The 23,395-nt window shown below is 41.4% G+C and overlaps 1 protein-coding gene across 5 annotated transcripts in view; it reads left to right on the top strand.

Annotated features, from left to right (window-relative positions):
• The window catches only part of SLC44A5 (solute carrier family 44 member 5), a 198,542-nt gene extending 176,519 nt beyond the window's left edge, over positions 1-22,023 (top strand). For 4 of the 5 annotated variants that reach the window (XM_075002431.1, XM_075002430.1, XM_075002427.1 and 1 more), the window contains 8 exons: positions 1,801-2,063; positions 3,331-3,425; positions 4,177-4,280; positions 6,769-6,842; positions 10,307-10,377; positions 13,216-13,304; positions 13,877-13,961; positions 16,451-22,023. In XM_075002431.1, coding sequence (XP_074858532.1) covers positions 1,801-2,063; positions 3,331-3,425; positions 4,177-4,280; positions 6,769-6,842; positions 10,307-10,377; positions 13,216-13,304; positions 13,877-13,961; positions 16,451-16,563 — 894 coding nt within the window. In that variant the 3' untranslated portion in view covers positions 16,564-22,023. The remainder of the gene's footprint in view (positions 1-1,800; positions 2,064-3,330; positions 3,426-4,176; positions 4,281-6,768; positions 6,843-10,306; positions 10,378-13,215; positions 13,305-13,876; positions 13,962-16,450) is intronic. The other variant, XM_075002429.1, reaches the window with a different exon arrangement.
• Positions 22,024-23,395: the final 1,372 nt, after the last annotated feature.

Below are 23,395 nucleotides of genomic sequence, written 5' to 3'. Positions count from 1 at the left end.
AGGTCACACAATATTTGGCACTGAGTATCAGAGAGGTAGCCGTATTAGTCTGTATCTTCGAGAACAACGAGAAGTCCTGTGGCACCTTATAGACTAACAGATATTTTGGAGCATATGAAGTGGGTCTTTGCCCACAAAAGCTTATGCTCCAAAATATGTTGGTCTATAAGTTGCCACAGGACTTCTTGTTGTTCTCAAATATTTGGCACTGTGCATGTTCAAAGCACTTCCCAAGTACCAGATAATTAATCCTCACACCACTCCTGTGAAGAGGATAACTATTCATAGCCCTGTTCAGTAGGTGGGGAAATGGAGACACAGAGGTAAAGGCTTAAATATTCAGAAGTGTCTATTCATTTTGGTGCTTCACTTTTTGGGTGCTTATTTTGAGAGATTCCAAAAGTCGCCCACAATCAGTGACCCGTTTTCGAAATGTAGGCCTTAGAGACTTGTCCATGGCTGCTGAGCAAATTAATGGAGGAGACCCAACTAGGTACCTAGTCTCTCAGCTTGCAGTCATATGCTCTTCCTATTAAACAGAACATCCATGAGGATAAATTAAGAAAATTTACAGAATGCTCATCAAATCTTTTGGCATTTATTGGGAGCAGTTAGGCCATGTTGCACTCTGACTTTGTTTGGGAAGTTCTTTACGCGCAAGGAAGTTTACGAAGCCTAACATCAGTAAAAATGTTTCCAGGCATTTTAAATATCAATGGAAGCAGCTTGTTTTAAGAAATATCACTCCTATGAGACTTACGCTACCAAACTCTACAGCGTTCCAGTCTGACTATTATGTTTTCATTGTCTAGGCTAGGCAAAGGGAAAGAGTATACAGCACAAATAAGGAAGAGAACAGTCTATTTTAAAAATTGTACTGTTGTTACAATGTAAGGTGACACACAAGAAATTCTGTGATTATATCCTGATCTGGTGTAAGAAGTTCATAGCTCCATTGACTTTAGTTGAGCTAGTGATTTACACAAGTTCAGGATCTGGCCATGAGTTTTAATTAAATATGGCTTTAACCTGAGCAGCTGCTCTGTAAGGAAACCGAAAAAGTTGTGTATCATGCAAAGGGATTTGTGCAACTGAGATTCTGAATCCTTAGGCCCCAGTCTTGCAAAGACTTATGTTTGTGCTTATATTTGTGCATGGTGAGCATGTAGCCCATTGACTAATCATAGAGCATTAAGTTAAGCATATGTCTATGTCTCTCTTAGTATTGGGTTTTTAATAAGGCCCTAGTTGAATCATAGGGTGGTGTTCGGATAAGTGCAGTTGACTTGTGGACAAGACATGGAAAATCACAGAAAATTAATAATGGATCTTTATTAATTCCCAGTAATTTGGAAAAGCCAGAGAAGACCTTTCTGTTTAAGAAAATTTTGCTGGAACACTATAATCACCCAAGCATTATGTTATGCCTCCTAATGGTTTTGTTAACCAGATATTTTGCTGCATTGTTTCACAGTCATGTGGGGGTGACAGCGGGCATTCTGGCTGTCAGGAACTAGCTCCCATTGTTAGCCCCGGGCAGTGAAAGCTAAAAATTGCAGGATCCACAATTTTTGCAATGTTATAAATTAAGTAGTGCTTTGGTTTGTAATTTTTTCTGTATATTTAAAACATTTACATTGTAGTTAGACTGCCACCTGTAGCTCAGGATTGAATGAGTTAGTAAAACACCTAGCAGAAAATATGAGAGATTTGTGCTCAGCCATTTAATTTTACAAATTGTCCTGACACCCACTGTTCGTTGCTTCTGATAATTTTTGTTTGTTTTTTCTTTCCAAACAGACTTTTAACACAACCAACGTGACCAAATTATGTCTTGGTGCTCAGTGTACTTTTGCTTTCTATGGGGGAGAAAGCTTATATCATAAATACATCTTGATCTTTCAACTCTCCAATGCTTTTGTCTTTCTCTGGCTGGTAAACTTTGCAATTGCACTGGGTCAGTGTACCCTTGCTGGTGCCTTTGCCTCTTATTACTGGGCATTTAGAAAACCTGCTGATATTCCACCATGCCCACTCTTTTCCTCATTTGGACGAGCAATACGGTAAGGATAAGAATCAGGAATTTAATTTCTTTGGCTGTGTGTACATGAGAGGGTTTTTCCGGCAAAACAGGGCTTTTGTTGGAAAAACCTGCAGACACCTACATGCAAAAGGTGCTTTGTCAACAATCTGTCGACAAAACATGGCATATCTGCCAGCAGCATTATACCTCTCTATGTTCAGGTATAACACCTTTCTCGACAGTTTCATGTTGGCACAACAGCATGTAGACACTTCAGGGCCCTTTCGCCAACAGACAGGGCTTCCGGTTCCCTGGGCAGACCTGTTTGCAGAGCTTCTGGTCACCTGTTCTTTCGAGAGAGGGACGAGCAGTCTGACTGCTCTTACTCAACAGATTGGATTGCTCTTTTGATCTACTTTTATGTGTAAACGCAATCTGTCAACAGAAGTTTTGCTGGGTAATGCGTTCTGACAGTCACTTCTGTCAACAGATGCATCACGCATAGACATAGCCTTTGTGGTTCCTAGAACTGCTCATAATTCATAAGAAAATGATTTCATTATGCTTGAAGTATCAAAGGAAAACAATTATGTAGAAACCCTTAGTCATTAAGGGCTGGATCATCCTAGTCGTTCTGGACCTGCATTTTGCCTTTGCCTTTAGTTGCGTAAGGTAAGGGCCAAATTTAATAAGGCCCTGAATTTCAAAAGAGTGGGAATTCTTAGAAATTATGTGCCTAACTTACACGTGCAGTTACTGCACCTAGGTATGCAGAGCTTTTACAGTAATCCTCTCAGGGCTGTTGGGCACCTAAAACATACAAGTGCATGCATCTGAGCTTTATGCTTTATAGAAAATCAGGAGCATATTGACCTATTTTGTAATTATTAAAAAAACCTCTACAGTTTAAACTTAAACATTTAAATTTGTTAATTTACATTCTATCTGTAATAATCTTTAGGTAAAATTAAGAAATGAAAACAATTTATGTATGAAAATGTTTTTTCTACAACACAATTATAGGCCTGTTACAATGATAGAATCTCTTATCCATTTTGTATCGAGCAGTGCAAATTCTTCAGCTAGCACTAGAGTTATTCAGAAGCGTTTAGTGGAGGCAACATTTCATAACTGTGTCAGCATCCATGTTCTTAGAAAAATTTTCACTGTTGTTAGTCTTTTTCAAAAGCCTCTGTAATTTCCACAGTCCATGAAATAGTTTATTGTGATAATTGCCAAGGTCAGTTCAGTTACATTGTGCTGTTGTCTCCTGTAACATGGTATAATATCGCTTTGTTTTGTATTAGATATCACACAGGTTCACTAGCATTTGGATCATTAATTCTTGCAATAGTCCAGCTGATTAGAATAATCTTGGAGTACCTGGATCACAAACTGAAAGGTGAGACTTCTGAATCCAGTGTAGAATATTATGAACTCATCTTGTTTTTCTTTCTTCTCTAAGATAGTTCTTCAGCTACAAAACATCTAAGAGGCAAATTCTGATCTGGTATAAATTACTGTCATGTCATTTGAAGTCAATGAATCTATGCAGATTTACCTCAGCTGAGTGTTTGTCCTTGAAAGCTTAATATAAGAATTTATGCAGGAGATGGATATGATTATAATGTGGAGCTAGGTCACCCTGGAGAGGAAGAGAAAAATGCACCTCCTTGCGCTAGTGATGATATAGGATTCTGTCTGGAGGGAGAGAATGCAACATTTCAACTACAGGTTGAACCTCTCTAATCCAGAACACTCTCGTCCAGCAAATTCCATAATCCAGCATTATTTTAGTTAGCTGGAAGACCAGTTACCGTGGTGGTGGCTAAGTTTCCTGTGGTCCCATTAAGGCTGTTGACAGCCCCCAGTCCTGGTTCTCATGTTCTGTGCTGTTTAGCTATAATTTACCCCTAAATATCTTCTAAGAGAGCAGTAAGCAGTGGAAGTGTTGGTAATGCTGCTAGAAAATATTCACCTCCCATTGTCTGGAAAAGTCTCCTGTCCAGCACCAATCACATCCTGAGGTGCCACATGAGAGAGGTTCAACCTGTACTGACCTCTCTCTGGGGATTGAGCCATTGTGGGCAGCCTCTATTTTAAAGACAATTTATCTTGTGTCTTCAAGTTCTGCTCTCCCTCCTTGTCTGCAGGTACACAGAACTCCTTTACAAGATTTCTGCTGTGCTGCCTCAAATGCTGTTTTTGGTGTTTGGAAAAATTCTTAAAGTTCATAAACAGAAATGCCTACATCATGGTGCGTATTTTCTCTCTCTGAATGCTATAGCATCCTGCCTGGAGCACTACAGTCAGTATCTTAGATACAAGCCTTATGGTATGCCTATGCTGCACATCACTGTGGGGAAGGGGACATGTAAAGCATAGGTAGCTACACACAATGACAAGTGAGCTGTTTCAATGCCGTTGTGAATAGCTACATAGAGCAGTGAAAGGCTCTGGCACTGGGGACCTTCCTGAGCCTTCCCCTTTTGCTGGAGCCTTACATGCAAAAGGGAAGATCTTTAGCAGTTTCTAAAAATAGTGGAGGCCTGGGAGGCACCACTTGGGCGTGCAGAGAGCTGTGGAGGATATATCCCTAAGATACGAGATTGTCTTTACTCGCCTAAGCTGTACCTCACCATCTAAACTGCTGCTTGTACATGAGCTAGGGATCATGCAGTGTCTGGACTCTACAAGCTGCTATAAGGAATATGTAGTATAGATGTGCCTGCTATTGTCAAGACTTTAATATTTTGTTCTCTAGCTATGCCAGGCCACACTTTGGCTGCAGTCTGTCACTGTTTGACTCTAGATGGTAAAGAATTGGATTTTAGTGACTTTAGGGGAATTCATATACTCCTTCCCCTCCCCTCCATGGATAGTATCCTTCTTCACCACCCCATCCATCTTTTATTTTCCTTACCAGTACCCGTCAGAAGAGGGATAGAGTGTGCAGTTCAAACGCCGATATCAATAGCAATGTCACTACATCCTGCAAACACTGTATACTACATACCAATGTGATATTTTTGTTAAAAGGTGCTGCTGTGAACAAGGACACTACAGAACACTCAGTGCTTATATTTGCCCTTAAAATCATAGAGGTGAATTCTGCTCTCAGTGTCTGTGATACAATTCCAGAGGCGCTTCACTGGCTTCAGGGAAAGATTATAGATTTACCCCCTTGTGTACAAGAGCATAATTCATCCATGTTGTCTTATTTTGACTCCAAGCAATTTCAGTGAAAGTATTGTAGGTGCCAGAGCAGTATCTCGGAGATACATATTCAGCACCTCATTAGCATGCGGGCAGCCGCGGGACTTCGAAATTGACGTGGCTCGCCGCCATGCGGCTCATGCAGACGGGGCTCCTTATTGAAAGGACCCTGGCTACTTCGAAGTCCCCTTATTCCTATGAGCAGATGGGAATAAGGGAACTTCGATGTAGCTGGGGTCCTTTCGAAAAGGAGCCCCGTCTGGATGAGCCGCGTCAATTTCGAAGTTCCGCGGCCACCCGCATGTTGATGAGGCACTGAATATGTATTTCAGCACTTCATTAGTGAACTTTGAAATGGCCATTTGCATGGCCATTTCAAAGTTTTTGGCTAGTGTAGACATAGCCTTTGTGAACAGGGAAATTACTCTGGAATAAAATCACTTTTATTCAAGACTTTATACAGGCAGCTATCCTACATCTAGTGCAGAACAACTAATTCTCCAATAGCTGTGCCAATCAATTTTCCAACATAGACTAAGTCTAACTCTTGACTTGTTTTGTTTGTTTTTAAAAGCATAAAACAACTTAAAATAACACTGAGGTGTCTAAGAAAAAGCAAGGAATATCCTTGTTAAAGTTGATGCCCTTCTTTGTGCCTTTTTGGACACATTGCTTTCATACATGCAAATATAAATCCAAACTAACTAAACTGAAAATTAATGAGAGGTAACAGTGACCCAAACCTGGTCCTTGAAAACGCTGCATGTTTGCAGTGCTTAGAACATGTAGTGCCTGTTTTGCTTCTGCTCCAGTCTTTCATTGATGTAACCCCATCGACTTTTAGGGAGTTACTCCTTTTCTACCTGGGTGTAAGATCTGAATCATGCCCAGCGCATCTGGTCTGTTTAATAAGAAGAGCAGTATTACAGGAGGTACCTCAGACAGATTTTGGTCCTTTGTGCCTGCACTAGCAAAAGACCTGAGCTGCAGGGTTGAAATATGGACTGCATATTCCAGGAGCATTTGGAGCCTGGGTTTTGCTTTGGTTTCATTTGTCTCCTTAATCTTATTTTAAGTTGTTTGTATTCAGCTGTCTTGCCTAATCCTGCACAAATCACAAATGCAACTTTAGACTTGTTTGTGAACGTATAGATCGCAATGCTTGCTCCGATATTCCCTGCAACTTGTCACCCTCAATTCCACACCTGTAAGCAAGCTGGGGCAGAGACTGTGTTCCACAGCTGCTCGTTTGGAAACCTAAGTATTGTCTCCACTTACCTTTCCCTCTTGCAAGCATATTACCCGCGGCTGCAGAGTCTCACACACAGATGATTTAGAGAAATGGGTGGACAGGGAGATATTCTGCCACAGTCTGGTGAGAAATAACAGGAAGTGTGCTGTGGGATGGTCTATGGGTATGTGGAACGGATGGGTGGAGTGGTGTGTGTTAATTTGCACAGGGCCCTAAAAAACTTAGGACTGCCCTTGATTGTTAATTATATAGCTAATCGACTATTACTGTTTTGCAGATTGCAATATATGGTAAAAATTTCTGCACCTCTGCAAAGGAAGCATTCTTTCTGCTCATGCGGAACGTGCTGAGGTAAGAGGCTGTGTTTCCTGGGGCTGTTACGCTCTGAAAACTCACCCCCCCCCACCCCGACCCCCATTAAAATTATTTTTTTCTGCCTTCAAACATTGCTCTCCCCTTTAGCTGTGCCTCGCATCTGGCAGACCATAGAACTAGACCAGAGCTAGGATGATTTCATCTAACCTGACAAACAGCTTTGCTGTGGATTAATTGGTTGATGTTGTAGGTGGCGAGGCATCCCTGGTGACAGCAGCTGTGCTGTCAAGAAAGTGGCGGGAGGGGCAACTGAGAACATTTCTATTGCTATGTTACTGCCATGGTGTCTGGGGGAAGCTTGCAAGGGTCAGCACTGAGTTCACATTTTCTAATACTAGGAACAGCTGATCTCAGCCTCAAAATCCCTGGAAGGAAACTTGAGGAGGGGACAAGGGAGAAGGAAGGGAACTGGGCCCAATGACAAGGGTGGAGAGAGTTGTTTGCTTCTAAAACCAAAGTCTTCTATTAGGCATCTTTCTGTGTATTGAACCACCAACCCCAGCCCTCGCTCTTCATTGCTAGGACTGCTACTGAGCTCCTTGTGCTAATCCACACTTCTCTTCAGTGCTCCTGGCTTTTTCTGTGATACAGGAAGATCAAAAAGAAAGAGAGCAGGTGCTGATTAGAACAAGCCCTTAGGAGCAGGCCGTGTTGGCGCAACAGGCGGTAGCCTAATTACCAGTGAAAGGCACATTTAAGGAGGTTAGGCGGTTTAAATTATTCAAGGAAGGATAAGAGGACATGGTTCTTGAGTCACAGGGAGGAAGAGACCCTGAACAAGAAGTGAATGAGGATAAAGACAGGGGGTTTGGAGCTTCTAGCCAGAAGCAGGAGGAGAGGACTGAGCTGTACATAAACGTTCTTGAGGTTCTTTTCCCTATGTTTGGGTTATTCAACCTCAAATGCCAGGACAAACGGGATAGGTAGAGTCCAACAGGTCCTGCCTTGTGGCATAGCTGGATCTCCAGGGCTGTGTCTAGACTGTAGGGAACTGTCAGCAAAAGATATGCAAATTGTACAACGTATTTGCATATCTTTTGCCAACAGTTCTGTTGAGAGAGGCTTTTCTGACATTTGGCCCGTCTACACGGGGTCAGAAAAACTCCCTCTGTTGAGACATCCCTTCTTCCATGTGGAACGAAGCATACGGGGATGTTGACAAATGCTTCCGACCAGCAGATCTTTGCCGACAGATCTGCAGTCTAGACAGAAGTTTTGTTGGCAGAACCCTGCAGTCTAGCCATCCTATTCCATCTCCTTCTCTCTGTTCATGCCTGGCTCTCATGAGTTGGGCTCCTTGGAAGTATCCACAAGGTGTTCTACTGGGTGGTAGTGGGGTCTTTGCCAAGTAAAGCACGTGACTTTTTGTAAAAGTGGCAGGTCTGTGGCTCTGCACCAAACGAACAGTTTGCCTCCCTGGTCTTCTGATACACTTAGTGCAGTTCCTTTGCTTTCATACAGCATTGTGGCCAGTCCCTGTTGCTGTACTCCTACATCCCTGTGCAATCAGATGTCTGTTTCTGTGGCTGCTCTAAACCTGTGCTTGCACAGCATCTTCTCCCCACAGAGCCAGGAGGTCCTGTATCTCCTGTCTGCTGCAAGCCAGTACGCATCTGGTGCTTGTAGCCAGGATAGGTAGCTGGCAGTTGCACACAACAATGCTAAGTGTGCTCACTAAGCTGGATAATCAAAAAGAGGTATTTCAAAAATTTGCAGTGCTTTAAAGAAGAGGCCTGTCCTGCCTCCATGACCCTGGTCAGTGGAGCTCTCAGTTGTGACTAGAGTGGTCAATGCCTGACATTGTGGGACAACTGCTGGAGGTCTGTTTGACATAAAAACACACTGCATCAACTTCATTAGATTGGCTATGGCTCAATGCCTCTCATTGCTGCAACAAGCTGCTTAGATCAGTGTGAGGCAAATTTCAATGTAGACACATGCACATCTAGGTCAGTGCAAGATGGCATATGTTATAATGTAGACCAAGGCCTGCAGGTTGAAAGCTTTTCTTTTTCCTCAACAGAAGCTGGTGCAATAAAAGAGAGATTACTGCACCCACCTTGTCTCTAGTAAATTTCCTGGTAGAGGTTTGAGAAGGTCACTAAGTGGTGTATTTTTCAGTACACAAGAATATAGTGGGGGATGCTGAAAGGTAGTCCCAAAAGTGTGTCATGGGGGATATTTGAAGAGTGAGCTGGTCTTCTACTTTGCAGCAGCAGCTCCTGTCCTACAGAGCTGGGCCCAGCTCCCTGATGTAGGATTTACAACCTGCACCGCTATTTAGGTTCGGCCTGTCTGCCCTTTGTAGGCAAAGCAGACAAGCCAAATCCTATCGGTACTGTGATACCATGCACCAGTTTGCAACACTACTCTATTTGGGGCCTAATCGTACGGTTTTACAGCCATTTCAAAGATTTCACAGACTTTACTCAAATTTATGATGGCCACAACCTCACTGACAAAAATTATAGCCCTAACTATCGCTTCCACACCTGTCCCTGTTTCTGCTGCTCTTAAATCACCAAGAACAATAGCTCGGAGCAAGGGAAATCTTGGATTGTTTTGAATTAGGATTCTCTAACTGTATGTTCTAGTTCTAATTCCTAACTCCGACAGGCTCATGGTGGTTTGTTTTCTTTAACTCGATTGTTGAATGTTTATTTCACACTAGCAGGTACATGACATTACCATATAAGTAGTTTTCATTGTCATCAAGTGACTTGCAATACAAGTCTCATTTCCATGCCAGAAATCAGGATTTTGAACAGCGGTTCCCTCCAGTAAGCCTCCGTTCTGGCCTCCTTTCCTGCCTGTTATTTTCAGTCTGATTACAAGGAAGGCTGAGTCAGTTTTTCTGACTCTTTGCATTCATTCACCTGGGGCTGATTCCCTACTTTGAGATACAGCGTGGAGGGGTCGAGGTTTCAGTGCATTCTGAAGCAGAGGCAATGTGGCTAGTAAGGAATGAATGAAATGGGCAACAGTCTACTGACACCACATGCAAATATTGAGGCAGTGCCCAGGTCACCTCCTCTTACGGCTGGTATGCCTCTGATCCTGCTAGGAAGAAAAGCCTGAAATAGAGAGAGAGGCTAATTTCTTTATCAGCAAGAGCAACAACCAATTAATAGCTTTCAAGTGCTCTCAGCAGTTTTGCTGCAGTATGGCCTTGTTCAGCAAAGTGCTCAGTGCTCTGACTTCTCATTGATTTCATTAGGGGTCAAAGTTCCTTAGCACTTCACAAGACTGGGCATTTAATAGCAAGAACTCTAAAATGCCAACCTACTGTTTCTTCTCCACATTGATTTCTTGTGTGGTTATATTGTTGGCCAAAGGACCAGAGCAGTTTCATCAATTTTCCATGGATTTCTTAGACTATGAAAAGAATAGAGATGTTTGTTTTGACATGCTCAAACATTGTTTGTCTTATGTTTGACTAGAGTTGCGGTGTTGGACAAAGTTACGGACTTCTTGTTATTCCTTGGGAAACTTCTTGTTGCAGGTGGTGTAGGTAAGTCAGTTATTTCAGTATAATGTTGATTCTTACTCCCTACTAACCGGGAATGTGCCAAACTCATGTGCTCAGACAAAATATAAGGACTTGCCCTTGTAAATCTTGATACCATAAGCACTAATCACATCGGCAAAGAATTGTAGGATTGAGTCTAAAGAAAAATATTTTCCCTCCTTTTTTTTCCAGCTTAATTTGTGCATTTGACAGCATTTTTTGTACAGCCACTTCAATAGTTCTTTTTGGCTGTGTGATAGCTGCCATCTTAGTTGACATGCTGGGAATTGAACTGGGGATCTCCAGAACTAACACCATAAGCCTTTACACTTTGAGCTCAAGTCACCTGCTTGGACTATGAACTTGTAATATACCCTCTCCAGTGTGTTACAGGTGCATACCCTTCCCCAGGCCAGGGCCGTGCAAGAGGGTATTTACCAGCAGCATTGCAACCAAAACTGAATTGTCAGCAATCTGCATGCGGGTGTGCGCACACCAGAGGTGAAAGTAAGCCAGTGTGCCCCAGTGCACCACTCGGGCAAGAAGCCTCTGGCCAGCTCACGTACTCCCAGCTCAGCTTCAGGGCCTCTCCTGCCAGGGCTAAGCAGGAGGCAACTAGGCAGGTGAAAGGACCTGGTGCCCACCCACCCCCCACCCATTCCAGGACTGCCACAGCCCCCTCAACCAACCGATGCCATTTAAGAAGGGCAGGGAGGCTGCAGCCGTAAGTACCTGCATGCTGCTACTCTTCCTCCCCGACTATCAAGGAGCAAGGGGTAAGTGTACATTTCTTTTGCAGAGGGGAGGGGCAGAGGAGTAATAGACACAAGCTGAGCATTTCCCCTCGCTCCCTTATAATCATGGGACAGTGAAGAAGAGCGATAGCCCGCTGGTATGTGCAGCTACAGCCCCAACTGTCCTCCCAAAATGGCATCCTTGACTCCACCTCTGTCACCCCTACACATGTCCTCAGCTGCCTGCCCAGGGCCCCCATACCCCTACCTTCTGCCCTGAGCCCCTCTTGCCCCCCAGCTCTTTCCCTGACTCCTGCACCCCCACATCCAGGCCCCTGGCCTGGGCACCTCACACCTCCAAGCTCCTGTCCTGACTCCTGCATTCCTCCCACGTCCTCACCCCCTGCCCTGAACCCCCAACACTCCACCCCATACTCTCCATCCCCTTACCCTGAGCCCCTCCCAGGGGGAGATGATATGACAGTACCTGTAAGGATAGTAACAGAGAGGGAGCTGTGCTAGTCTATACACTATTAAAACAAAAAGCAGTCAAGTAGCACTTTAAAGACTAGCAAAATAATTTATTAGGTGATGAGCTTTCGTGGGACAGACCCACTTCTTCAGACCAGAACAGACTCAATATTTAAGGCACAGAGAACCAAAACCAGGAATCAAGGAGGACAAGGCAGAAAAAAATGATCAAGGTGAGCAAATCAGAGAGTGGAGGGGGTAGGGGGGGAGGTCAAGAATTAGATTAAGCCAAGTATGCAGATGAGCCCCTATAGTGAGTCCACTCTCTGATTTGCTCACCTTGATCATTTTTTTCTGCCTTGTCCTCCTTGATTCCTGGTTTTGGTTCTCTGTGCCTTAAATATTGAGTCTGTTCTGGTCTGGCTATGGTCTGAAGAAGTGGGTCTGTCCCACGAAAGCTCATCACCTAATAAATTATTTTGCTAGTCTTTAAAGTGCTACTTGGCTGCCATTTTTTTTTTTTTTTTTTTTAAACCTGTAAGAAATTTAACTTACTCACACTTCTGGTGCACAGAGAAAAAGGGGAGCAGAGGAGGAGATGTGGCATGCCTGAGTATCCTTTCTGGTGGTGCCCTAGAGTTGTCTAAAAGGTCCTTCCAAACAGGAGCAGACAAAACCCATTTCTACCATTTTTACAGGTTTTTCTTTCATACTGATAAGATCAGGACATGTTCACAGTATGCTGTGGCAGCAAACAGGGTTTTGTTTTGTTTTTTTCAAATGGACCATTCAAAAATTGAAGTTATCCCAACCCCCTCCAGGCCTCTTAGACTGTCACAGGTATTTCAGAACACAAATTTTATTGATGCCCATCTTTTATATTTTGTGCATTTTTCCGAAAAATCCTAAATGGATTATTTTTTACCCGAAGATGAAAATTAGAACTTGGACTAAATCTGTAATGTTTTGTCATTACTGTAGAGTGACATTCAAAATGGGAAGGCAAATGTGATTTGAAACTGAATCTCTGAAATGTGAGCCACAAAATGCTGAAATTGATTCATGTTTTCCTCCTCCTTACGAATACATTCTGCAGGATAATTTAAGATGCCATTTCCTTTCTGAGTAGCACAGATATGATGATGAGTTGTAGCTCTCGATTTATCTTTAAATGTGTTTAACAGTAGCTGTGCTAATTCTATTTTTAATCTCCAGTGGTTAAATATTCCTCCGGGGAGTTAAAGCTAAAGCCGCAAGCTTTTGCTTACTGTCTCTTTTTTTTATTTTCAAAAGCTCAGTCTGATGCCTTATTATCATACATTTTATTGTATTGTATCTTCTTATTTATTAATTTGGATATAAAACTTAGGCTGACTCATGAAATAAAATAATTGATTCAAGTCTTTCTGGCCCCTCAAGTATCTTTATGATAAAAGCATTTGTGTGCCATTTCTCTTCTGGTCAGAATACAGAGCCTGTGGATTATTAGTATCTAGAGATCTATTGCTTAAAATCGCCTCTTTAAGCTATGCCTGAGTGTGTTTTCAGCTGTGCTATTCTTACCCATTCCTCCTGAGTGATGAAGTCCCAGATATCTGTGTGAATAACTAATGATCTGTGCTTGTTCTTCCTGCAGGTGTCCTAGCCTTCTTTTTCTTCACACACAGAATACCAGCATTCACGCAAGAAGCACCAACATTAAATTACTACTGGGTTCCCCTTTTGGTAAGGATTCAGTTTACTTTTGTAGGACACTGGGGGACTTTTGAGGGGCAGCTCTGACAACACCACCACCACAATTCTTTTGATGGGTGCAGCATCCCCTCCTGTGGCTAGCCAGCACTGCCAAACTTCATCACTTGTTTAGTTCAGGTCATTTTGTACCATTCTGGAGCTGCAGTGAGCCTCAGCAGACATTGTATGTTCTGTGTGCGAGAGAGTTTGGTTCCATGCTAGCTCTGCAGAAGCCTCCATAGACAGCACCTGTGGTAGATGATGTGAACCAACTGCAGCACTTCTTCCTAAGGGAGGAGCAAGGAGAAGGCACTTGGCTCCTACCTAAATGCTTTCCCTATGAAAATCCCCATAAATCTTGGGATCTATGCAGGTTGGGTGATGGGCCCTCTTTGGTAAAGGGCAATCTGAGGGAACTCCATGAACTGAAACAGAGTTTCTTAGCCCTGTGTGGGTTTTCTTTCTTGTGTATTTGACTGGCTCAGTTCTTATTTGTTCTTGTTCTTTTGAGGTTTTGTTCCAATGATGGTGTCAAATTTGTGTGTTTTGGGCTTTATTTACAGACTGTCATTATTGGCTCTTACCTAATTGCACACGGGTTCTTCAGCGTCTATGCAATGTGCGTCGATACGCTTTTCCTCTGCTTTTGTAAGTACCGAGTCCTCTGTCATTGACATTCTTCTTCCAGTGATGTGCAGGTAAAGAGCCACCTTGTCAGTTTCCTTACAGAATTCATGTGCCAAGCTGGCAAATTGTGGGATGCGGAATTGCTGCTGTTAAAACAGATGGTTCTTTTTACTGCCAAGGGGATTGTCAAGCTCAGTGATCAGATACGACTTCATTAGCCTTTTTTCAGAGCTAGTGAAATGTATCTGGCTCTTTTTTTTTTTTTTTTTTTTTTACTAAAGGTTTCCCAGTTTCTACTAACACTTTGCTTCTGGGTGCTTTGTAAAGAGCCATGTCCAGCAACAGTTCACGCAGACATGTAACTAACCCTAGTGGGCTTTGCACTCAGGTGTTTTCCTCCAGCAAATGCTTTATGTGGCTGATAACGTCACTGTCCTTTTGGCTTTGTACTAACAAGCATGACAAAGCTTCACGCTGATGAAGCATAAAATTACCACTTTAAAACTGTAAGTCCCTTGTGACCCCATAACAAACAGTTGCAGACTCTTGAAAGGGAGGTGATTAGGGGCCTGTTTGACGTCTTGCTCGAATCGCCAGAGAAATCAGCTGGACTCAGTTTAGACCCTGATTATAAGAACAAGGTGTACTCATTACAGCACACTCATGTCGTTTGCCAGACTTAATGAAACTTAAAACCCAAAGGTTGGATTCTACTATAATGAGAGCAATCCTGGCAGGCCAGAGCAGGAATACGTTGCACTAGTCAACATTGCGTCTGGCTTCATTATTTGGCCATGCTAACTAGTCAAATAGTCCCTTGGACTATGGGACCACTAGGCAGGTAAGTGCAAATAAGGGACTAAGTATCTACCACCACCCCAATCTGGGTAAATGCTTTAATTCTCTGCAATCCAGCCCCGTTGTTAGAAACAAAGTAGTGTATTGAATCTCCAGTGTAGCCCTTGCTATGTGGAGCCTCCGGTGCTTTGAAAGAGGCCAGAACACCAGTGGCACTTGACTTAGAGCACACTGCCATGCCAGAGGGTGACACAGAGTAAAGTGAATCCTAACCATTTCCTCACCGCCTCCGATCACTTTTAAGAACCCTGGGAATTCATTTGTTGCAATGGGACTGTTCTTCCTTTTATACCAGTGTAAATTAAGAGTGATGCACTGATCTGAGAGAGAAATCAAAGAAGAGGAGTTTATTAGTTTGCAAGACTTAATTGGATTCCTTCTATATTTGATCATAGCAGGCCTGCTGGTGGAGTAGGGGCAAAGGGGACAATCGGCCTAGGGGCCTAGGCAATTTAAAGGGCCCTGGCTGCTGTCACAGTAGGAGCAGCTGGGAACCATTCCAGGACCCATTTAAATCACCAAGTGACCCACAGGCATGGGCATATGAGTGGTGGGCGGATCCCTCCTTTGAGGATACTAGCAGTTTATGACTTGGAGTAGGAAACTAGGCATCAGGAGACCTGAATTTTTACTTTGAGCCATGCCACTGACTCATAATGTGACAATTAGGCCTGAATCTTGCAAAATGATCTGCACAGGCAGTCCCAAGTGGATCCCATGGTTCAAGAGCTCATTTCCCTATCTTTGCAAACTGTTATTGGATCCTTGCATGAAAGAGTCTGTACACACATGCAAAATATTACAGTTTATTAGTAAACTCAAGGCACAGCAAATCTATTCAGTCTTGAGCATTTTTTAGAAGAATACAAATCATTCTATTATAATGTGGTATTTATTATTAAATAATATTTAATAAAATAATAATAATAACTCATGTCACAACTCTGTAGATATCACCTACTTTTCACTAGTTCATTCACTGTTTGAAGGTTTGAGATGGGGCGGTAGAAGGGAAATATGTTAAAATTAATATTTTCTTATCAGTTTCTTTCCTTCATATGGCAAACAGAGTCTCCATGCCATTATTTGAAACTTACATTCCACTCTGCTTCCCATGTTGTGTACTGCTGTGTATTATGGGAGCAAAACATTGTGCACACAGAAGATCAGGTGTTCACAAGAGCTCTGCTGCCTTGTAGGAATAGATTTTTAAAAGTGCTCCAAACCCAGAAGTTTGTTTTAGGACACTTTTGGCCAGATTTTCAACAACGAAACACCACAATGCCAGGCTCTTGTGTTCCTAGTTGTGTGTGCTGAGTCTTTCAGAAAATTACAGTATAATTTTTAAACAAACAAAGTGGAAGAAGTAAAAGGATTGATGTGCTTAACTTTAGAATATCAGGGTAGCCCTCCACTGTTTGTCTGTTTTGGTGTAAAACCTCATCTGACTTGGAAAAAAGTAAAACTTGGTGCTTTTGCAGTGTCCACCAGCAACTTAACAGTGCAGCTAAATTGTCTGGGATCAAATTTTTCTAATGTTAGTTTTCTGCTTTTTCCTCTGTTCAATTCTCTACCCTTTTTATGTTTGTTTGTGTTTTCTTTGATTGTACTGCTGCTTGCTGCTTTGGCTGCTTTTGCTGATACAAATTCAGGTGAAGACTTGGAAAGAAATGACGGATCCACAGCAAAACCCTACTACATGTCAGCTAGCCTGCACCGAATTCTGGGAAAGAAGGAGCTAAGCCCTAAGAAGGCAATGGGATAACTTTAAAAATTGCTGAAAATCAAAACAATGTCAATTTTAAGTGGGATGTGTGTAAGATAGACAAAAGTTAAAACTCTAAATGATGCTTCTGGTTGATGGGTGATTGATTTATTTTTTCTTTTTGGTTATATCTAAAATCAGTTAGTAATTAGGTAACCTCTAATTAGATATACGGAAATGCATAAATGAAGAGCTGTGAAACACAGCTACACTTTAGTTCATAGAGTGCCTATGATAAAGGAAAATGTAAATTGGAAGCATTTTTTAATCCATGGCTAATGGTGTTTTAATAACTTTTGTAACACAAATTGCTGTTTCAAATGACAGTCGTTTTGATAACATTTCTTTTTTATAAGTGTATATTTGTAAACAATATTCAGGCAATTTTTGAAAGCACTAAAGCGTAACCTAATTAGCCATAAAAGTAGATCAAGACTCTCGTGAAACCAGCAGATGGTACTAACTTTGTAAATACGGTGCTATGGTTGTATCTTAACTGTAGAAGCTGGTTGGCAGCTACTTAAACTGTGACTCTGTATGTACTAATGGTTCCCTACATAGATTTTTTGCTCACCTCTGTTACAAACTGTTTGTTAATAAAGGAGAGAGGGTATTACCCAGGTTCAGTCTCGAAAAAGGTAGCCAGAGTAAACTACAGCTAAAACTGCTTCCTAGTGAAGTTTATTGTTGTAACTAAACACTTTTTAAAACAGAAATTAGCTTGAACATTTAACCTCAGTATAGAACCATTCCTCTGTACTTGAAGAACATGGTTTATGGTTCCCACAAATTTTCTATTTCGAACTGGTGCAATATGACACATGTATAGCTCTCAGCTGCCGTGGGTGGGAGAGGTCCTTGTTTTAGTATCCCCTAATGGTTCTGTGATTTTTATTCTGCATGATGTTGAGCTCCACCTGAAGTGTGAAACAACTGAAATGGAGCCATATTCCGTGGTGGCAAGTCTTCCTGGCTCCATCCCAGGTGGGCTTCCTCCCACCTTCAAAGGGCTGATTTCATTGTCTCTGCAGGACTCTCAGCTCCTGTTAGCCTATGGAGTAAGCGGTCAGGGCTGGAAATAAAATCCAAGTCTCCCACTAGCCATTTAGACCAAGGAGCATGGCCCATAGTGTTTGTATGTTAAAATCGTTAAAATTGCCTGTCTATAATTGCAAAGGCTGGTATAAAGTTCCTACTAATAATGTAATACATGTTGCTATTCCACTAAGGGGTTTTCTACATGGGGCCAGCAGAGCACACTTGAGAGGTGTGATTTGTAAAGCATTTTAGTGTGTTGCACCCTAACTGCCCTGTGTAGACCTGGACTGTGTTAACATGAACTAGGTATCTGTTACAGCGCGCTGGCAGAGTCCACACAGGGCAGAGGGTTTTATAGATCATACCCCACTGATGCTGCATATCCAAGCCCTAAAATTCTGCAAGTCTTCCATGACACTATCACCGAAGTCAGTGACAGTCCCACTTGCACACAGCTCACAGGATCGAGCCTGTGTTTTATCTGAGGATTATGAAGAGCAATACAAAGAACGTGTGATTACTGTAAGTGAGAAGAATAGGATTACCTCGCAAGGTGGCAATCCTGTTGCGGAGGTTCTAAAAAATACTTCATCTTGTTGATTTCCATCCTACAAATACAAATGTCAGATAATTGTTCTAAAGTTTAAAGCCCACCCAAAGCCAGTGAGTCTATATCCTAGACTTCATGGGCTACAGAATTTGGAATTAAGCATTTCATGGCAGTCCACTTAATGAGGGGAAAATCTGTAACATTATCCAGCTTTGTTGCTCTTACACATGGAGCTCCTGAAATTGACTTTGGAGCTCAGTGAGAACCTCAGTGTCAGAACACAGGGGCCGGTTCTTTTGCAGTTGCCTGAATATGAGGTATATGGGAAAGAGTTTTTAAGAGCACATACTTTGCTACCTGGAGAACAGCTCCATTTCCAAAGTCAGACAAGAAGCAAGGCTTGGTGCAACACAGCAGAGATTAAAGGAGGGCCTTCCTCCATCTGGCCCTTGGGTGAAGGGAGTAGGAAGCTCCCATCAAGCTTAAGTAACTTTATTAATTCAGGCCCATAGGTTGAATCCAGGGCTCAGTTAACGGTAGGTGAGTTATTCCCCCATATGTTTGTTTTAACTCCTGAGGATCAGCAGGATCTTGAGATCATATAGTTTGGAGTACAAGGTGTAAGTAATCTGCATGTGCTTTCCTGCCTTCATTCAGTAAGCTCTGGGTTGAGCAGGCCCACTGATGGGAGGCACAGAGGGGAGCAATTGCACCGGGACTCAGAGATTCAAAGGGACCCGGCAGTGGCAGCGCCCATAGCTCTGTGCCCCTTTGAACTGCTGGCAGAGCACCAGATCACAGCTTGGTGCAGTTCTGAGAGCGGAAGGGGTGGGGCACACTGCAGTCTGGGCAGCACTAAGGGCTGAGTGCTCTTGGCCCCGCCCCTTCCCAGGTGTGTAGCTGGCTGCCCCAATCTTGCCCCTGGGCCCGCGGTGGCCGTTGGCCCTCCTTAGAGTGAGGAGTTGAATTAAAATATTAGTGGAAAAGGCCTATGTTTTAAAAGCAGCTAGCGCTTGTGAGGGCCCTCGTTTGAGTGCCCATCTTGAGACAGTTTAAAGGGGCTTGGCTGTCGAAAAGGGCTGAACGCAGCTTCTCAAATCACATCTCCAGAACTTGAGAAGCAAAAATGCAAGTCTCTTCTGAGCACTTAGGCGGGATGAAGTAGTTGGGCTGTGTGCAATCATTCCATCACCTAAAAGTCTGCTGATCTGCTATTCTGGGTCAGGCCCTAATGTAATTAATATAGCTTGGTATTGTAATTTAGTTCATTCCTTTGCAACTGGAAAGGCGGAGCAGAGCAATCTATAGTTCTGCAGTCGCCTGAAGTGCTTTAGTGGGTGCTTTACTGACAAAGCATATTTCTGAGTACAATATGCTTTTTGCCATGTGAATGTAACCATAGAGTTTAATAGGAATGTGACATAGTAGAAACAGTAGAAATACAAAAAGTCATGCTTAGACTTTTTTTAATGAACCTATGCATTTGCTAAAAGAATTTCTAAAAGTTTTAAACTGAATTGTTTATGTACTATGGAAATACAGTTCCTCCATTGATTACTATTTTGTGAGAATGGTTTAGACTATAAATAAACAATGTTTCTCAGAAGAAAATGTAAAAGCCATTTTCTAAATGAAGCAATTAAAAGAAGTGAAATGCAAAGCAAGATCACTTAAATTCTGCAGTCAGTAAATCAGCTAAAATACTATTTTAAATTATTTAAAGTTGGTAAAAACCTGAGTATTTTGGAATAATGTAGGCTGACATTAATACAAATATTAACTTGCAAAATAAATTTGTTTTAAGTGTTTAAGCCTGACTATGATGATTCTTAACTAATTAATTGGGACAAATTCTGCCAATTTACAATGCCAGTGGAGTCAGTGAATTTGTTTCTTTACTCTGTTATATGCTTTAATGTGCAGATAAAACTTAATGACTATGTATTTCCTTGCTGGAGGGAGGTGGAATACGAAGCTAAGTATGGTATGGTAAGATTGTGTATTACATGAGTTTTGATCCTACACCCACTGACATCCATGGCAAAATGTCTTTGATATCAAAGAATGAAAGCAGGCTCATATAGTGACAATAAGCTGGTTATTATTCCAAATGTTTACAGTATAATAAATGCCAAAATGTCAAATATTGAAATAAACCTAGAAAAGATGGTTGTGCATGAAGAGTTCAGCAGGTGGTGCTGTTACTTTTCGTATTGTACTGCTTTGATCATTTACTTTGTGCCATTCTTCCTCCTAGTGGAAGATTTAGAAAGACATGATGGCTCTGCAGAAAGACCCTATTATATGAGTAAATCTCTCTTGAAGATTTTGAACAAGCAGAATGTTGAAAGCAAGAGACATTAGAAAATACAGTGTTGTAATCACTTAATCTTGTTTGATTTTAGTTGTGGTTTGATGTATTGTCTTCCCAACATAGTATTAATTGTTGGCTTTTATTTACATGTTTTATACCAAAGCTTCAATGTAAAGCCATCAGAATTGCTAGGGATACTCTTTAAAGAAGGAACTACAAATGAAACCTTTTTATACTGAGATTTGTTCCTTTTTCAAGTTTATTTAGCTTTTAATTCTAGTGGCTTGGATGTTTTGAAGATGCTGAATACTCTTAAATATAAGCATTGTAAAAAAGTATGAAATGTTTTCCCATTACATATTCTGGTATAGGACAGGGAAAAGATTTCAGAAATCACTATATTAAGCTTATCCTAAAAAAAAGAGAGAGTCTTTAAATAGCCTTCTAAAAATATAAAAATGATTACACATAAGAAATTGTCTCTGTATTGCAGTATAGAACTTCAATCTTTACACTATTGTCAGTCATCCAGCCTGTACAACTGTGTCTTCTATGACAAAAGTGCCTTACTGGCTATTATTATTACCCAGCTTATTTTAAGGTTTACACTCATAATTTAAACCACAAAATAGAAATTGCTAGATAAGGAAAAACAAGAGTCTTTAAACTTAGCTGAAAATAAATGGTGGTAAATCAACTGCATTTTAAATACCTTTGACATTTTTGCTAAATATTGAAGCATGCACAATTTCTCTGTTACTGTTGTCAGATTGTGAAACTGTACTTTATGCTCCAAAAAAGAAAAAAGAGAACGGTTTTGTTACAAAAAAGAAAATTGTGTAAGAATGTTGAATTTGCTTTAGTAAATGTCCCTAAATCAGGTGATAGTGGGCTCTCTAATGGGAGCCAATTTTGTCTTCATATTCAGAGAGAACCCATTGTGTCTGGGTAAGTGAGGGTAGAATTGGGCACTAGGTATTTAAAATAGAATGAATAGGGAAATTAGTAGATATGTTACGTTAATGTTATATATGTATTTTTATGTTCCCAAATGTAAAATAGATGCTTCATTTTAATACTGTTTATTTACTATTCTGGAAGTGTTTCATAAACGACCTTAATTTTCTAACTTTTGATACAGATTATTGGAATATAACTGCTTCATGTTTAAGTAAGACTACTAGTGCTACTCATATAAAAACTGATTCTCTTTTACTGTAAGTTACAGAAAAGTCAGTAAGCATTTATCTGAAGTAAGTACACATAAATCAGAAAAAAGGCAATTTAAAGGTTGAGAAATGAGAGAGAAGCGTCATTTCCACTTATTACATTTTCTTTTCAATGTAACTTTGAGACTGTATCATTTTCATGCCAAAACCAAACTAATGTGAGCACATGACACTCTGAGCTCTAAAACCTGTTTGCTTCTGCTGTGCAGAAATATCGGGAATGTATTGTTTAAATATCTTTGATAACTAAAATGTTTAATATTTAATGAAAATTATTATTTTACAGCTCTTGGGTTTGTTCTAATAAAGATTTAGATATAAAAGAAGGACACCTCTTTGCTGCTGCTTTTATTTTCTTGAGTGTCTTTTAGGTAAATGTCTTCTTGAAAACTCACTATACAAATATATTAGTTAAATTTATACCACACCCCACAAGTGCACCCATCTCACATCCTGGGCCTCACTGACATCTTAATCTCCTTAAGTAAACAGGTGCCATCCGTTATCCCCACCTAGCACAGCCCTGGGAGCAACATGATTGTAATAAACTTCTCCAGCAAATCACCCCCCAGAATGATGCATCACTGCATGGTGAAAATTAGGAGTATTCAGCTCAATCCAAGAGCTCTCCTTAATTTGATGTATGTTGTAGCACGTATGTTTTCAAGCCTCTTAGTACCTTGCACAACTTAAAAAGCCAAGGATTAGTATCTGTGACATGAAAGCTACTGGGCTGACAATGAAGTAAATGAATGATGAACTGAAAATGTAGAGATGACAGGGAGATTTAGCAGTAGTATTCAAATTGCACTAATGACTAAGGCTCCCAATCAACAATCGGGACACAGTGTGCTAGGTACAAACACACAACAGAAAGGCAGATCCTACCCAGCAGACCTTTCAATATAAAATGCCCAAGAACAGCCATACTGGTTCAGACCAAATGTCTGTCTAGCCCAGTATCCTGTCTTCCAGCAGTGGCCAATGCCTGGTGCCCAAGGGAATGGACAGATAACTATCAAGTGATCCATCCCCCTGTCACCTTTTCATAGCTTCTGACAAATGAGACTAGGGACGCCACTCCTGCCCATCTCCGACTAATAGCTGTTGATGGACTAACCGCCATGGATTTATCTAGCTTAACGCCCTTACTTTAGTTAGATCCAACTTACCAGGAAGTGGACAGGAAATTCTGTTTAATATAGCTAGATAAGTCTCCCATTATCAAGACAAAATTTCTGTGAGAAACTAAATAGTCCAAAGCTCAGGTATTATGACAATACTGGATTTGATCCTGAGATGCTTGCCACAGCCTCAGGATCATATCCAAAGTGTTCTCATTCATGGGATGTTTGACTTTCAAAAGAGGGGCAGAAAATAAGCCCAAACTTCAAAATCTACAAAAGACATCTTGCAAGATCCACCTAGTTTCCAAAGTTGTCCTACCATGGGAGAAGCCTATGAAAAGTTAATATTTTTACAACAAAAAAAACTTGAAGAGCTTCTGGAACTGGATACATGAGACGAGAAGAATTCACAAAGGGTATGTCTATACCTACAAGGGTTGGCATGCCGCAATTGATCTTCCAGAGATCAATTTTGTCACCTGTGTGACGATGCGGCAGAATCAATCTCTGGGCTCGGATGTCAACCCTGGTACTCCAGGCTGACACCTAGAGTAAGGGATGTTGGCACACGCCC

This window comes from Carettochelys insculpta, chromosome 9 (genome assembly GCF_033958435.1).
Source record: "Carettochelys insculpta isolate YL-2023 chromosome 9, ASM3395843v1, whole genome shotgun sequence".
Taxonomy (NCBI): domain Eukaryota; kingdom Metazoa; phylum Chordata; order Testudines; family Carettochelyidae; genus Carettochelys; species Carettochelys insculpta.
The sequence above is the reverse complement of the archived record's forward strand: the minus strand, read 5'-3'. Positions and strand labels throughout refer to the sequence as shown.